Source organism: Anarhichas minor, unplaced genomic scaffold, assembly GCF_050575085.1.
Source record: "Anarhichas minor isolate MPS153535 unplaced genomic scaffold, ASM5057508v1 ptg000040l, whole genome shotgun sequence".
Taxonomy (NCBI): Eukaryota; Metazoa; Chordata; class Actinopteri; order Perciformes; family Anarhichadidae; genus Anarhichas; species Anarhichas minor.
The window spans coordinates 10,190,240-10,205,755 of NW_027466486.1; the positions used below are offsets into that span (position 1 = coordinate 10,190,240).

Below are 15,516 nucleotides of genomic sequence, written 5' to 3' on the forward strand. Positions count from 1 at the left end.
AAACTAACCCTAACCTCTTAAAACCGGTGAGTAGGGCACAGATAAAACAGCACATATAGAAGTGTCTCATGTGAAATAACCAAAACTGGCAAATTTGGCAAACATATATTGTGTTCATGTAGTACCCCATTGCACATAGTTAGAAAATGAATTTCAGGGCCTTTAAATGTGTTTTTAATCAATCTATGTATTAATTTAACAGTCAGAGTCACCAAGCAGATCAATTGAAGGACACTTGTTTGACTGTTTTGAATCAGGGCTACTGTATATCCCATGAGGCATGGAGGACAGCCCCCCTGTGATGCTTTCTGGAGGGTAAAGTAGGATTAGTCCGCTGCTTCTGGACCCCTGCCAGGGTTTAATGGAGCAGGAATATCTAAATTGACGGGTCTGCTCGCTGGCCAACAAAAGACCAAAAACACTTAGGCTTTACTTAGAAATTGGGACATGCTGACTTACCCTAAGCTGGTTCAGATCAAAATGATTTTAAAAAATGGTTATGATATTAATTCAGATTAACTGCAAATGCACTGATCCAACTAAAAAGGCCAGGCATGTATTTCCTCATTCCCACGATTGCAACGATTCAGAGATGTAATTTATGCTTTCCTGCAATAACTGGCTACAAATCAAGAATGTGAACCACAGGGGTCAGCTGAGAGGTAGGGCAGGGGTGGGGGAGAGCCACACAGGTCTGAATTCCCATGAATCACTTGGTGCAGTGACCATAAGGTGCTAGAATTCGAGTTGTCTTGGGAAGGGGGTTGTATCTTGCTCCTAGTAAACTGGAGAGCTAGCATCTAAAATGTGAATCTTTTTTGGGACAGATGTCATTTGGCATTCTGTGGCAGAACATACAAAAGAAATGTCTATGTGCATCGGTAAAAACTTCCTAAAACTGAGTGCATGTCATCAATGAACACAAAACAAATGAATCCACCACAGTTTATATGTTTTGTGTCAAATTCAAGCAAGCGGGTCAGGATCCTTAACATTGGGAAGCAAACAGTATCACAGAGATTATGTCAAATAAATGTTTAGCAAGTGACAATGTGTCCCCGCTGTGACCTTAAAGTCACATCTAGGAACGAAAGAAGACGGGGGAATGATTTCCATGATGAGAGGTCTCAGTGTGATGGAAGCACCCATCCTGCTCTAATCCTCACCACTTAAGAGCCTAGGCAATATCTACTTAAAGACACATTATGCAGGAGGTGTTATACAAATGGCTTGTTTATTGCTCCATCTCCGTGTCTGCCACTTGTTTTGTGCCCTGTCTACAGTGTGCCATGCTGATCTCTGGCTTAGAGAGGAACATAATCTCTTAACACCTACATGGCAGATTTCTCTATTGTTGTCAGCTTTAAGATACAACAGGAATTTGAATCAGTTGTTGGGTTTACTTTTTAACAACCAGAGCAATAGTTCGGAGAGACATGAGAGGCATTTGAGTTTATGTTATTCCTGCATTAATTCATGAGTCAGTCAACATGAGAGGAATGAATTTTAAGGTGTGCTGCGTTTGGGGGCCCGCCCTAATCTGCATGTTAAGAGACTTACTAAGCAGATTACTTTTATGGATCTCTGTCACGATACATTTCTGCATGTCTAGTCATGCAGAGAGAGAGAGAGCGTGAGAATGCAGAACCAAAACATGTTTGTAGCATCCCGACTGATTCTCTCTAGACACTGAGCCACTGTTAAAGTCATGAACACGCTGCTGACATCTGCTTCACAGGTTAAGGTACATGCAAACACGTTTGCATTCAGTAGCACAGTGTCTGTATTTGCATTTGTAGCATTGAAGAGCAGCTTACTGGTTGAGCTGTGATGATAAAAGTGTCTGTTACAGGAAAGAGAATCTTTGGATGTGGAGATATTTAAAGACCGTTTCCTGTGTTTGACATTTACCTTGGCTTAAGGAACACAAGCATTGTGACTCACAGCTGCCAGAGGTGTAGCATGGGAGCCGAGCTGGCAACATGACGTGTGTTGGGGGGGGGGGGGGACCAGATGTTGTCCTCCTACCATTGGGAATAAACTCTATCACTCACAGCGCAGGTGGTGGGAAAAGCGGGAGAGAAAGGGAGAAAAGAACGAGTGAGCAAGAAACAACGGCAAACAGGAAGCAGAGACCTTACAACACAATGCACAGAGTTTCCTGCAGGCTCAGACAGATAAGGAACAACTCATTGTTTAAAGCTTTATTTTCACCCATAAATGTATACCGATCTCTAAAACCACATTTTACCAATGCTCTTACAGTTCTTCTGCAATACAACGATGATAATGTGCATTTTGAGTTTTTTAATGTATACACTCAGCTCGAATACCGCAAAACTATATAACTGCAGTAATGAGTTTATTCAAAGCAAAATACAGTAAGAGAATGTGTATTCATTATTATAAACATTTTATCATTATGACAAAATAAAGCCTGTTTCATAAGGTCAGGGGACAGACACAAGGATTTCTGTGTGGTGATGATCTGAAGGCTCGATCATAAGCATCATAACCCGCTCATTTATTACCTTCATGAACACAATCAAATATTCCTACAACTTTGCACCAGAAGCAGTTCCATGCAAAAGAAGCACAACTTGGAGTAACTGCCTAATAATGTCAAACAATTAATAGATATTCACCAACAAGTACATTGTTTTGCTGTGTAAACCACAAGTGAATGTTTGATGATTTTAATTTCAATAAAGTAGGAATATTATTTGGGTGTATTTATGAACCCAGTCACCCTGAAAGAGACAGGATGAAACATGGCACATTTAGCTTCTGCCATAAACTGCAGCTGGTGACAGTTTAACAATGTCCCCTCCGCTGTACCCTTTACCCCTTTTACACATGAGAATAAAGCTGCCTTCAGAAAATTGAATTCATAGATTGAAAACACATGAACAATAAACCGAGTCAGGGAAAAACAATCTCAGATACCGAAGTTACTGAGGTGTGATATGGTGGCGAAGCACATTACCTAACAATTAATAAAGTGAATTAAGAAATGGACATCTGGTCTTTTGTGAAAGATGACAATTTTCTGTCCCACTTGAAGACCAAAAATACACTATACATTAAACACAAAAAATTAAATAATGTGTCTGACCATCCGTGAAATCTCAAGAAGTTGTAGTCTGTTGAGAATAAACTGAAAGCAGCGTCACGATGAAGCACAAGGTGGACACCAACATGCAAAAGCCAATGCTGGGGCAACACCTCCCTCTAGGGATCAATACTGGTACTACACTCAATTATCAAATACATTAATGAGCGATAGAGACTGCGAGAGGCAGAAGCAAATATAGAAGCAGCACGAGCTTTTAAAATGAATCAGTAGCCTGAAAAAATAGCTTCTTTCAAGCCCTTAAACTACAAAGTTATTAGTAGCAGTATATTTGTAGATATGATAGATATAAATATATACTTACATATTGCACAAGATAAGATACACTTTTTAGACTATTAAGCTTTATAACATTGCACTCTGCTGTGCAAGTCGCAGTCTGGAAGTTACTGTCTGTACCTACAGCTGACTTTTACCGGCGGTCAGGCCCGTCACGTCTTGGTGGGAGTGACTATGTTAATCAGCATCAAAGGGAAACAGACTATCTGATTGGGTGCCTTTGTTCTTTCAAATCGAGGTGTCCTCTCTCCTTTATTGGCACCAACGGGCCCCTGGGGGAGAAGACATCTTTTACAGTAATGCTGCGCTCCTGCTTGGACTTTGAAACTGCTGGGAAAATGGAGTAGCCTAAATATATAAGGAAAGATGGCCTGCCAGAGACGTGATAAACCCAACAGGCTGAGGGGAGAGCTGAGCTGCATGCTGGTTGGTGATGGAGCTGTGGGGAAGACTAGCATGATTATCAGTTACATCTTCAACGGATACAACAGCGAGTACAGACAAACAGCTTTTGATGTTTTCACCGGTGAGTGAAGGTTATTCTTTAAAGGTTGAAGCTTGCTTGACTCAGTAATACAACTGGTTTCTATTTGACTTACAGGTTTGGTTCATGTGAATGGCATCCCAACTCGTATCAAACTGATAGATACTGCTGGACAGGTAAATGTTCCACACCACAATGGAATTTCTTCACCAGACCATTTAGTCCTTTCTTCCTTATCTCTCGTGAATTTATCTGACAGGAGGAGTTTGGCCATCTTCGCTCTCTGTGCTACGCTCATGTGGACGTCTTCGTTCTCTGCTTCAGCCTGGTGAACCCTGTCTCCTTTGACAACATCACCTCCAAATGGATCCCACAAATCCGAGCCGGCAACAAAACCTCTCCCATCCTTCTGGTTGGAACTCAGTCGGACCTTTGCCACAATGTGGACATCCTTATTCATCTGGACCAGCGGAGCGCCAAACCAGTGCACTTCAGCCAGGCCAGAAGGCTGGCACACAGGATCAGAGCTCATGGCTATGTGGAGTGTTCTGCTCTGACACAACACAACCTCAAAGATGTGTTTGACTGTGCTATATTTGCTGCCATCAAGCACAAGCACACCGGCAAAACCTCTCCAAAGCTCAGCCTGCTCAAACGTTTCAAGATTTTTTGTGATTGTGGATGGAGGAAAGTCTTCAGAGTCAACTGATGTGTGGTCAAAGAGTGGATTCTGCTCAGTAGACACAGTCTGTTGGGGGAGTCTTATGGCATATTGTGCATTTGTTTTCAAATGTTTCTCCACAGAATGTGAATTGTGCACTGAAACATAATTCATGATCATTGACAACCTGCATTGACATGCATTGAAATGTTACAATCCTTATCCAAAACTCATTGCATTAAGTAAACTACATATTCTGCTCTTTTTTACGTCTTCTCTGTCCTTTCCTTTCATTCATGTTTTATTTGTTACCGTTGTTCATATTTTTGTGTGTGTATGTGTGTGTTAAAGCTTTGTAATAAATGCACTATGCAACCCATATTTAATTGCCAGTTGTGTTTTTTTAAAATTGCTTTCATAATTAAATTGGATAACATATAGTCTGCAGACCCTGCAGAGGAAGGTAGCCTGCTGTTAGTGAAGAAATGGAGGGAAAACACAAAAGACTCATTTAAGACAAATGGTCACCTGCTGATACTTTGAAGTGTTACTTTACAAGACAAAAGCCATTTAAATCCATCCTCTGTTTGAAAGCTTATGCTCAGGCATGTGTAACACAATTACTTTTAAAACAGCCACCCACTTGGAAATGTCTTTGGTAAAATGTTGTTCGAAGATGAATATTTAATTAGAATTGAAAAGGATTGTGATATTAAAAGAAAGATAATATTCATTAAAATGTATTGTGACATTTGGGGCAATTTGCCACAACAACTAAGACCAAGGTCTTATTATTTTTAAGTTGTCTGTATCTTATTCATTTACATGTATCAGAAGAGCACAAAAACACTAAAGAAAAACACATGAGACAGACAAAAACACATGAGACCCAATAACATTATAGCAATATCTGCAAATTAATTTAAATATTTGGTTGTGCCTCTTGCTTTCATCTTGTAATAACTTATGGTATTTTACTGTGCTTTGGGGTAGCATAAATCCAAGAGGATTTGAGTGCCTTTTGGAAAGACTGGGTGTAAAAAATGTAGCCTACCACTTCCCCTCCATAAAATATTTGCATAAAAGACACCTAAACCCTGTAGACAGAGGGTATATCATCAGGTTTTATATCAGTAATCAGTTCAATTATTTGAGTTAAATTTGCAGACAAGTTTCCTTTTGTGAGCACATGAAAACATTTTGTCAACTGCACAGAAACCGTCGTCTCTGCTCGTGCGTCTCACAGCTTGTCCGTCTTGTATAACTACGTTTCCCATCATGCAACAGCACGTTACCCTGGTCTGACCCTGTGACTGAAAATAATCTGATCAGCTGATCTGACCTGGCAGCAAAATAACGTAGCTAGTGAAATCTGCTAGGGAGGGGGCCGAAGAACAAAACAATGACACCGCTCGGAAGGATTCAAATGCAGTAACACTTTTTAAAATACTTTTTAAACGAAATAGCGCGGATTTCCCTCCCGTTTTAAAGCAAAATAGTCCGCTGATACCCGAGCTTTTGACGTCGACTGGTTGTTGTTTTTGTTGATATGTTGTTACAGCTCAGTTGACAGACTTGAGTCTAGCTGCTTGTTTGTACGGCTATGAACTGTTCGTGCTTGCTGGTCCGCTAATTACATCTTTTTTTTGGGGGGGGGGGGGGGGAAGTTAAAACTGTCCATCGAAACCAGCTAGTCTTAAACTAAGTGTTGCTGTTTGGATGCCACATTATCTACCGAGTTTGCCAGCGAGCTATTGTGGATCCGTTTGCTAGCTAGCCTGTTGTTAGCGTCAACATTTGCACATTCATCCTTCAGGGAGAGTTCATTGTCTCGGTCGGTACTGTATACCTGTAACGTTACATGTTAATATTTTATTTATTTTGTGAGCTAACCTTCTATATATCTTATGTAATTCTGCAGCTAAATGCTAACTTTGGTTCACGAACAAGCTAACTGTTATTGGTAAAAACATATCTGGTGTAACTCAAGGAGACAGCTGTTTCTGCTTCATTGCCTCACTGTTTGTTGCACTAAATAACATTATTATTACCATTGTACGTGTTTTAAATCCATGCTACGAAAACTAGTTTAATATATAGGATTATTGTTGCGAGTGCTTTATTGTTGAGACCACCAGCCCTGTTACCATGCAGCTGTTGTAACTTGATTTTGTTGTTGTACAATTTCCATTAACTACTATTTGAAATAGCTGGTACTGTTATCAAGGCTGTTACAATAAGCACTGCTCTGTTTTCAAGTTTACCGTGTGAGAAACGATGAGTGGGCATGGCTCATCTTCAGAAAAGGGAGTCAATACTAGCCTAATATGTCAAGAGAGTTATGCCTGTGGTGGCTCCGAGGAGGCTGCATTTGAGTGCGATGAATGCAAAAGCTTGCAGTGTGTTCGTTGTGAGCTGGAGCTCCACAGTCAGGAGCATCTGAAGAACCATGAGCGGGTTCAGATAGGACCTGGGCATGTCCCTTACTGTGACAACTGTAAAGGAGGTAATGGAGACAACGGCAAACGCCATAGATCTGTGGTTCGCTGCCAGAACTGCAAAGTCAACTTGTGCCAAGACTGCCAGAAACGCACCCACAGTGGAGGCAACAAGAAGAAACACCACCTCATATCTTATCCTCCACCACCCAAACCTGCCGAGGTCAACTCTGTCCAGACATCTGTCCCGCCCGCTGTCCAAATACCCGTTGAGACCAAATCTCAGAGAGCAAAACTTCTGGAGAATATTTCCAGTTTTCTCCTGGTTGACGAGAATGAGGAAATGCAGGTGAGTTGTGCAAGAATCACACTTGTCATGTGTGATCACAGAATCAATACAACAAAACAAATAAACAAATGTTAACTCAAAACTCTTGTTTCTCCGAAGATAAAAGATGAATCCTCATTTGTAAAGAGCCTCAGCTGCAACCCTGACCAGCTGCTGAAGGTGGTGTCCATCTTTGGCAACACAGGAGAGGGCAAATCTCACACCCTGAACCACGCGTTCTTCATGGGCAGAGAGGTGTTCAAAACTTCTCCCACACAAGAGTCCTGCACGGTGGGTGTATGGGCGGCGTTTGACCCCTTCCGTAAAGTAGTAGTCATCGACACAGAGGGGCTGCTTGGGAACAGCTCCAAACAGGGCCAGAGGACCCGTCTCTTGCTCAAGGTGCTCGCCATCTCCGACCTCATCATCTACCGCACCCATGCCGACCGACTCCACGACGACCTCTTCAAGTTCCTCGGGGATGCCTCGGATGCTTACTTGAAGCATTTCACCAAGGAACTGAAGGCCACAACAGCCCGCTGTGGCCTGGATGTCCCTCTGTCCACCTTGGGCCCTGCGGTGGTCATCTTCCATGAAACAGTCCACACGAAGCTGCTTGGTTCAGGTAAAATATCTAAACACTTCTGTTACTCTCAGGTCACGCTAGTAATGGGTGGAGTGTCATTACTTCATCTGTAGCACATTTATTAGACAAGTCAAAGAATTTATTTGGAAGACACCCATTGAAACAATACTTTGTGACTGTATCACCATGATTGTAGGTCTGCATCACCACGAGGGGCGGGGCTTCAAAGTAAACTAAGGTTTAAGCTCTGCAGATAATTTCAGCTTCAGCAAATATTAGCTTACAGCCTGTTTGTATGTCCCTGTTGCTAACAATCTGCATTCAACAATCTGCTTTCACTTTTTGTGAAATGTGGAAACAGTACTTCTTGGACTAAAAACAAAACTGCATAATGTGAAAGGAAGTCATAAAAAACATCACATATTTATAGCTGTTTGAAAGACAATGCCAGTTTTTGTGTATTGTGTTTTAGTCCAGTTGCTACAACTCATACTTTACATAGCTGTCAACCATTTTCCACTTTATACAATTCACTACAATTTAAATGTAGTCCCTGCTTATGAGGGAGAAAAACACATTCTAAATATGGTAGGCCTTGGAGGGTAAAGTGCACATGATTTGTAGTAACTACATTATGAAGGAATACTGGTATGAGCCTTCAAGGCTTGGGGCAACAAATTTGTAAGATTTATTACGTATGTGTTTCTGGGAGGGATGGCTGATGCTGCAACATTCTTGACACTTTAATATTTCATTTAATATCTTTCACATACCATAACTGGTACAATAAAGCACGGTATTGTAAGAACTATGTTGTGTATCTGAAGCAAATACTGATTTATCTACTGTACATTCTGATTACACTCTGTAGTAATTATCTGTGTCTTGTTTTAGATAAATCATCTGAGTCAGTAGACCGGCTGCTGTCGGCGCGCTTCAAGAAGCTTTCCCGTTTCCCAGAGGCCTTCAGCTCTGTACAGTACTGGGGCACGCAGACTCTCAGCCCCCCGACTGACTTCCGTGGCCTGCAGAATAAACTGGAGCAGCTCTTGGATAACAACGCCACCCGTTCCCCACGCACCCCTCTGGTCATCTTCAAAGCCCTGCAGGTATAGCGATGTATACAGTTTGACTATCAGCCAGCTTCCGGCCTGCTTCAGACTGGCTGGTTGTTGTTATAAAGCCAGCATTGAACTGCACTGATGTGTCATTTGCTGATAAACTGTTTCCTGAATTCAGATAAAGATGCATTTTAATCAGCACAGCTCATGTAACTGTTCATAAAATGCATTATTCTGTTTCTATGCAATGTCACAGTGAAGTGGAGGTGAAACCCCTGGTTTCCTCTGGGTCTAGCTCATTTCTGCTGGTCCTTGGTTCTCTTGCAGGCATTGAGTGAGCGCTTTAATGGAGAAATTGCAGGTGAGCTTGTAGCCCACAGCTGCTTCTTCCCTGATGAGTACTTCACCTGCTCCAGCCTGTGCCTCAGCTGTGGGTCAGTACCTTCCTCCCTTTAAATACATTCCAACCATTATAACTTGTCCTTCAATCCCTTGCCCCTCTGATTGTTAAACATTCTGGCGGTTTACTTTGGTCTCAGATCTGGCTGCAAGAACAGCATGAACCACTTAGAAGAAGGAGTGTGCCATGAGGCAAAGCACCGTTGTCGTTATTCTGTTCAGTATGATAATCGCATTTACACCTGTAAGGTAAGCACAGTCGCTCACCTATATCGCTTAGCTAGAACTAATTCATCTCTCTATACCACTGACTGTGTCGTTCCTCTTGTTCCATGACTGATGCGTATAACGTCACTGTGTGTTGCATCACTTTAGGCTTGCTATGAAGGGGGAAAGGAAGTGATAGTGGTCCCTAAGACCTCAGCTTCCTCAGACTCTCCATGGATGGGCCTCGCCAAATACGCCTGGTCTGGGTGAGTAGCAGCACAATGACCCGCAGGGTGATGTGTAACACGGCTTGGGTTCGGCTCATGTTACCTTTTACACAGCCTCATTTTAGCTCTGGTGTTCCAAACTCTGACCTAAAATCTTTTTTTTTCTATTTACTTTACTAACATATTCCAAGTAATACCTCAGATATTTACATTTATATTTTCACAGAGACCTGTACATTCATGTGTCTGCTGTATGTTAAGGTACGTCATTGAATGTCCCAACTGTGGAGTGATCTATCGGAGCCGTCAATACTGGTACGGGAACCAGGACCCTGTGGATACAGTTGTCCGCACTGAGATCCAGCATGTATGGCCCGGGGTAAAACAAACCAGCTGTTTGATTTGTTATGATGCTGCCTTAACTGTCTGTAATCATACAGACCTATCATTACGTCTAGAGGTAACCATCTGTCTACTTATGTAGTGTAAACCTGTCTCCTGTTTGCAGTCGGATGGCTTTTTAAAGGACAATAGCAATGCAGCGCAGCGTCTTCTGGATGGAGTCAACCTAGTGGCCCAGTCTGTGTCAGAGCTCAGTGTCAAGCCTGCCAAGGCCGTCACGTCTTGGCTGACGGATCAGATCGCCCCAGCCTACTGGAAACCCAACTCCCTCATCTTGGTGAGTGACTCACAGCCCCACCCTCTGCCACCCACCACCAACAGCCAAGTCAACACTTTCGTGTCCAGAGCTATGTTTACTGTCCGTGGTGATCTTTGCCTATTACGCAAGTCATAGCTCTTCATCAATAAAAACATCTGTTGTTATTGCTTTTTTTCTTCTTGTACAAGGTGTGCCATAAGTGTCACGCAGTCTTCCAGGACAACGACACCAAGCATCACTGCCGTGCCTGTGGGGAGGGCTTCTGCGACGGCTGCTCTTCCAAAGCTGCCCCCGTCCCCGAGAGAGGCTGGGGCCTGGCCCCTGTCAGAGTCTGTGACATCTGCTTCGAACAGAGAGCTTCATACGCAGGTACACACTGTTCCTCTTCTGTGTGCCATGCGGCCGAGTAACATTTGGTTGCGGCGGGGGCTTGAGCAAAGATATTTTCTCTATGCAGAGCTGCTCGAGGCAGAGCTCGAGGAGGAAGAAGGTGGAACTCTGGCCAGGAAGGTTGGGGAAGCAGTCACCAACACGTTTGGGGTTGTGGTCACTGCTATTGACATCCCATTTGGTGAGTGTTGCCCTAAACAAAACATGAAGAGGATTGTTGCGTAATGGGAATTAATGACCCAGTAAATGTGAGTGAGTGGATACAATGCCCTCTGGTGGCAGAGGTGTGACCTGCTTATTTACATGAAGAAAGAAAAGCAGTGAGGCCTTGTTTCTAGTTTGAACTCTCAAATATGTTATGCAGGAGTCTGACTTCCCTTATAAGGAATATGGGATGTCCTGATGGCCCAATAGAGCTTGTACATTTACTAAAAGCTCACAGTCCAAACAGGGGCAGTCGGTTCCCAACCGGCCTAGTGTGTTCTACTGCGTCAACATTATGAGTGGACTCAGATGAGTGTCTGCAATTAAAGTTTTTATAAAAGACAAGTTCAAATACTGAATTTGAATTTGTTTGTAACTTATTTCTGCCAATAAAAGGTTTTATTGACTACAAATTTAAAATCCTCCCACACACATTCTCGCTACAGCAGCTGAAACTGACGTTTACGATCTCATGTGTCAGTGCTTCCATATAGGAGTGCTCTGCTACCTAATGTTTAACATGTCAGTTCTTCTATTTATTGTTTCATCTCAGTGCAAAGGCGAGAGAGATGATCAGTTAAGCCTGTTTATTCATTTCTTTTTACGAGACTTCCTGCTGTAAACGCACCTTTTTGCCGTATATGTCTTGAGTCAATAATATGAATGTATTGAGGTTCCTCATTGACTGTGCAGTAGTCTGGATCAGTCACTCTGTCCACACATTTTGGTCCAACCTTTTTTTACAACAGCCAATACGACGCGTTTCTGTCAAGATAATCTCAAAACTGGCTCTGCTGCATTGGAATAAATGCTGCACTCACTCAAAAACACAGTGAAATAGCCCTTTATATTTATTTCATCCAAAGCATTAGTACTGTGATTATTAATGTGTATTGGGCTGCTAAATAAGGCTCCTCTAGACCTATATTGACTGATAAAGGACATATATGAATGTTTGATATCCTGCTGAAAACTTCTCCATATCCATCACCACCCCAAATATGCCTCAGAGCCAGGTCTGCTCTAATCACAGCAAAATACTCGCCTCCACATCCAAATCTTGTTTCCATGTTTCCATGGATACCTCAATCAAGACAGCTGAGGGGTTGAGGTTATGGTGCACTTCAAACAGTAGTGAGGAAGAATAAGCACTGAACAGTCAGCAGTCTAGTATTTTAATCACAGTATGTGAATGCGCCGCCAAATCGAAGGAGTAGCTCAACATTTTTGGGACATTGACGTTTTTAGGGGGAGGTTACGTGCTGGACTTCTGGGTTTCTTGGCCGGGAGCAGTTGCCAGGCAACCGGCAGAGATTTCAGGAAGTCATTGCTTCCTGCCAAGAAAATGTCCAGGACACAACCCCCCCCCCCCCCCCCCCCCCCCCCGTAAAAAACATATCTTGCCGCTCTTACACTTCAGTTTATTGCATGGATTAAACAATCAACATATAACGTTAATTGGACGTTGATGACCTGACAATCTCTGCAGTACATCAGGTCATCAATCAGGTTATTCATCAATGCCCTTTACAAGTAAATATAATGTTGGTCTACAGTATCCTTTGGACAGAGTGAGGCTCGCAGTTCTCTTCTGTGTCGGGTCTTGATGCTAAGCTAAGCTAACAGACATGACAGTGTTCTCAAACTCCTCAGCAAGAAAGTGAATAAGCACAATGTCAAACGGTCAAGCCAGTTCCTTTTTAAATGTCAGCCCTATAATTTACTCATGTAAAAGTGTTACCTTATACTGTATGTGATACCTGCTCGTGTATGTGTGTGTACTTATGTTACGTGTCACCCTCTCTAGGCCTCGTGAGAGACGCCGCTCGTCCTGCCTACTGGGTGCCTGACCAGGACATCCTGTCCTGCCACAACTGCCAGCACGAGTTCACTCCCAAGCTGTCCAAGCACCACTGCCGTGCCTGTGGCCAAGGAGTGTGTGACGACTGCTCCCCGGAGCGCCGGTCGGTCCCGTCGCGGGGCTGGGACCACCCCGTGCGCGTCTGCACCACCTGCAACCAGAAACCAGGAGAACTTTAACAGGGAAGGCCTTCCTTCCTCAGAGCACCGGAGAGAACCACTCACTCGCTCAGCTCGCAGTCTGTCACTGCTTTACCTCCGTTAATCTAAAGGTTCTGTCTTGTTTCTGCGGAAAGGAAGTATTTAGGCGTACATATATAGGACGTTTAGCAGAGTTCCTGTGGCCTTTGTAGAACAGCCGGAACATGTGAGTTACTTGACTGAGTGTGAAACCTGCATTTCCACTCTTGATTATTCAGAGTGAATACTTTGATTCTTATTGACACAAGTCCCGAATTTTACGTTGAATAAGGCTGTTGAGCTATTTTTCTACTATCAGAAAATATATTAAAAAAAAAAAAAAAGTATAATTTGAAGAGTAGTAGTTAGTCGAGGACCCTGTGGGGTTGGTGTTATTAGTTTCCAGCAGTTCTTATTATTGAGCATTGTTTCTCTGATGTCGCACGGTGTAATGGCAAGGTGATATTTTATATCCCTGCGGGTATGTCTGCAGGTTCCATTGCATGCTGTATTGCAACATTTTAGTTTTTTTGCACTACGCCTTTTTCAGCTGTTATAGGCTGTTGCTAACCATGGCCAAAATCCAGATATCCAGATGATCAACTAGTCTGTCCCAAACTGAGCTGAACTCTACCACAGCAGGTCTAGATTGTGGATATCTGGTGTGCCAAATATCATTCAGGTCACTGTGTCTGTGCTGGTATAATGTTTAGATTTTATCATGTCATTTGTGGATGTATGAAAACATAGAACTATGTTAGAGGAGTGTACATTTAAAACGCTAAAAAATATTTATGTATTGAAGATTTTAAACAACAACATATTAACACTCTGGTATGCATGACAGTCTGAGAGATCCATGGCCTTCTACGTGTTCAGAGGATGGTTTCTGAATGGACCTCACTATCTCTTCTACCAAGCGGCAATTCAGTGCATCCATGTTATAAAATGTATGCATTTCATGTTCACATTTTGTTTTCTTGACACCTTGATTTTAATTGTTTTCTAAATATTTGCAGTTTGTTTGTATGAACATTGTTTTGCCGAACTGAAGAATATCCAAATTTGTTTTCAAACCAGCTTTACATATTTCACTCACGTCTCCGTAGGCACCGACTGACAGGATAAGGACAACACATTTTAGTTATGTTTTAGCTCTTCACAGCTTGTTTTTCCGTTATTATACGTCCGTTATTGATAATGTATATTTTCCTTTTCTGGTTTTTGTTTGATATTAATTACTGTATGGATATTTATATATATATATACGTTGTAGCAACTGTATGCAAACCACTCTTTCTCGCCTTATAGTTTTTGTCCTTTTGTCTTTATTACACAGAAAAAAAATGATGCTCGATTGTGGCAGTGATAAGATATTTAGTGACTGAGACACGTGCTTTACATGTGGACGTCATACAAAGCACAAGGTGATGCCTTTAACACATATGCTTGTATTTTGGTGTTAAAAATGAGAAAAAAAAGGGGTCTTTGTCAATTGTAAACTTTGTAGATAAAGTGAATTCTCTCTTTGCTCCTAGCTTTGAACTTTTTGGTTTTGATGTCTGATGAGGAAATGTTTTGTCTGCCTTGTCTGAAAATAGATTTATCTGTCTGAATGTTGCATCACACACACACACTCACTCCTTGGAGGTGCTACTATTGCACAGTATAGAATAGGAAATACATCATGTCATGTTACTTGTACTGGAGTTCATTCCTGTGCAAAATTGTGCAGTCTGTTGCTTCAGATATCCGTTTTATCTTGCGATGTCCAGTTATTTCACCGACAGACTACAAATCAAGAAGGAATGATTGAAACAATTTAAGCAATGATGTGTGTATACTAAACTGATGGAAGATTTGCATAACATTAAAGTTGTATCGGCTCCCATTAGTCAAAAACATAATCTGGAATTGCCTCTGTGTGTGTGTGTGTGTGTGTGTGTGTGTGTGTGTGTGTGTGTTTAAATATGCCTTTGTCAAACCACTTACTGTACTGTATGTGGGAGGAATAGATCGTGTGCACAACTGTGTATTATAAGCCTTGCTTGCACTCCTCTCCAACACTGCCGCTACAGATAAAGTGAGGGAAAAGTATTTGCTTGGTGCTTATTGATGATGATAAATGATTTAGAATTATTTTAATAAATAATTAAACACAAGCTTCCATGTTGATATTCTGTGCCACTTGCACCGCATGTTTTCAGTGCGCCAGGAGGGAAGTTCACTTGATTCATGACCAAGCTTAAGTGAGGGTCTCTTTAAAAGTGCTGTTATTCAGTTGTCTACAATACAAATACAAGGGAAAACCCTCTAAAATAATTTTGACAGTTTACCCCATGAAGCCACGCCCCATCCGCGTATGCTGCAGATGTATTGGTCCACGATTTCACCCCGAGCTCTGATTGGTCAACTCCT

The 15,516-nt window shown here is 42.2% G+C and overlaps 2 protein-coding genes across 2 annotated transcripts; both read left to right on the top strand.

The window, feature by feature from the left end:
* Positions 1-3,623: 3,623 nt before the first annotated feature.
* LOC142968290 (rho-related GTP-binding protein RhoV-like) lies at positions 3,624-4,605 on the top strand. Its single transcript, XM_076108103.1, has 3 exons — positions 3,624-3,938; positions 4,014-4,072; positions 4,156-4,605. The coding sequence occupies exons 1-3, from the start codon at positions 3,779-3,781 to the stop codon at positions 4,603-4,605; spliced, it is 669 nt and encodes a 222-aa protein (XP_075964218.1). The 5' UTR covers positions 3,624-3,778.
* A 1,278-nt stretch (positions 4,606-5,883) lies between these two features.
* LOC142967987 (zinc finger FYVE domain-containing protein 1-like) lies at positions 5,884-14,629 on the top strand. Its single transcript, XM_076107672.1, has 11 exons — positions 5,884-7,344; positions 7,444-7,948; positions 8,804-9,018; positions 9,298-9,404; positions 9,510-9,618; positions 9,745-9,842; positions 10,065-10,182; positions 10,312-10,482; positions 10,653-10,833; positions 10,922-11,035; positions 12,866-14,629. Exons 1-11 carry the CDS (start codon positions 6,835-6,837, stop codon positions 13,096-13,098), a joined length of 2,361 nt encoding a protein of 786 aa, XP_075963787.1. The 5' UTR covers positions 5,884-6,834; the 3' UTR covers positions 13,099-14,629.
* The last annotated feature ends 887 nt before the right edge of the window (positions 14,630-15,516 follow it).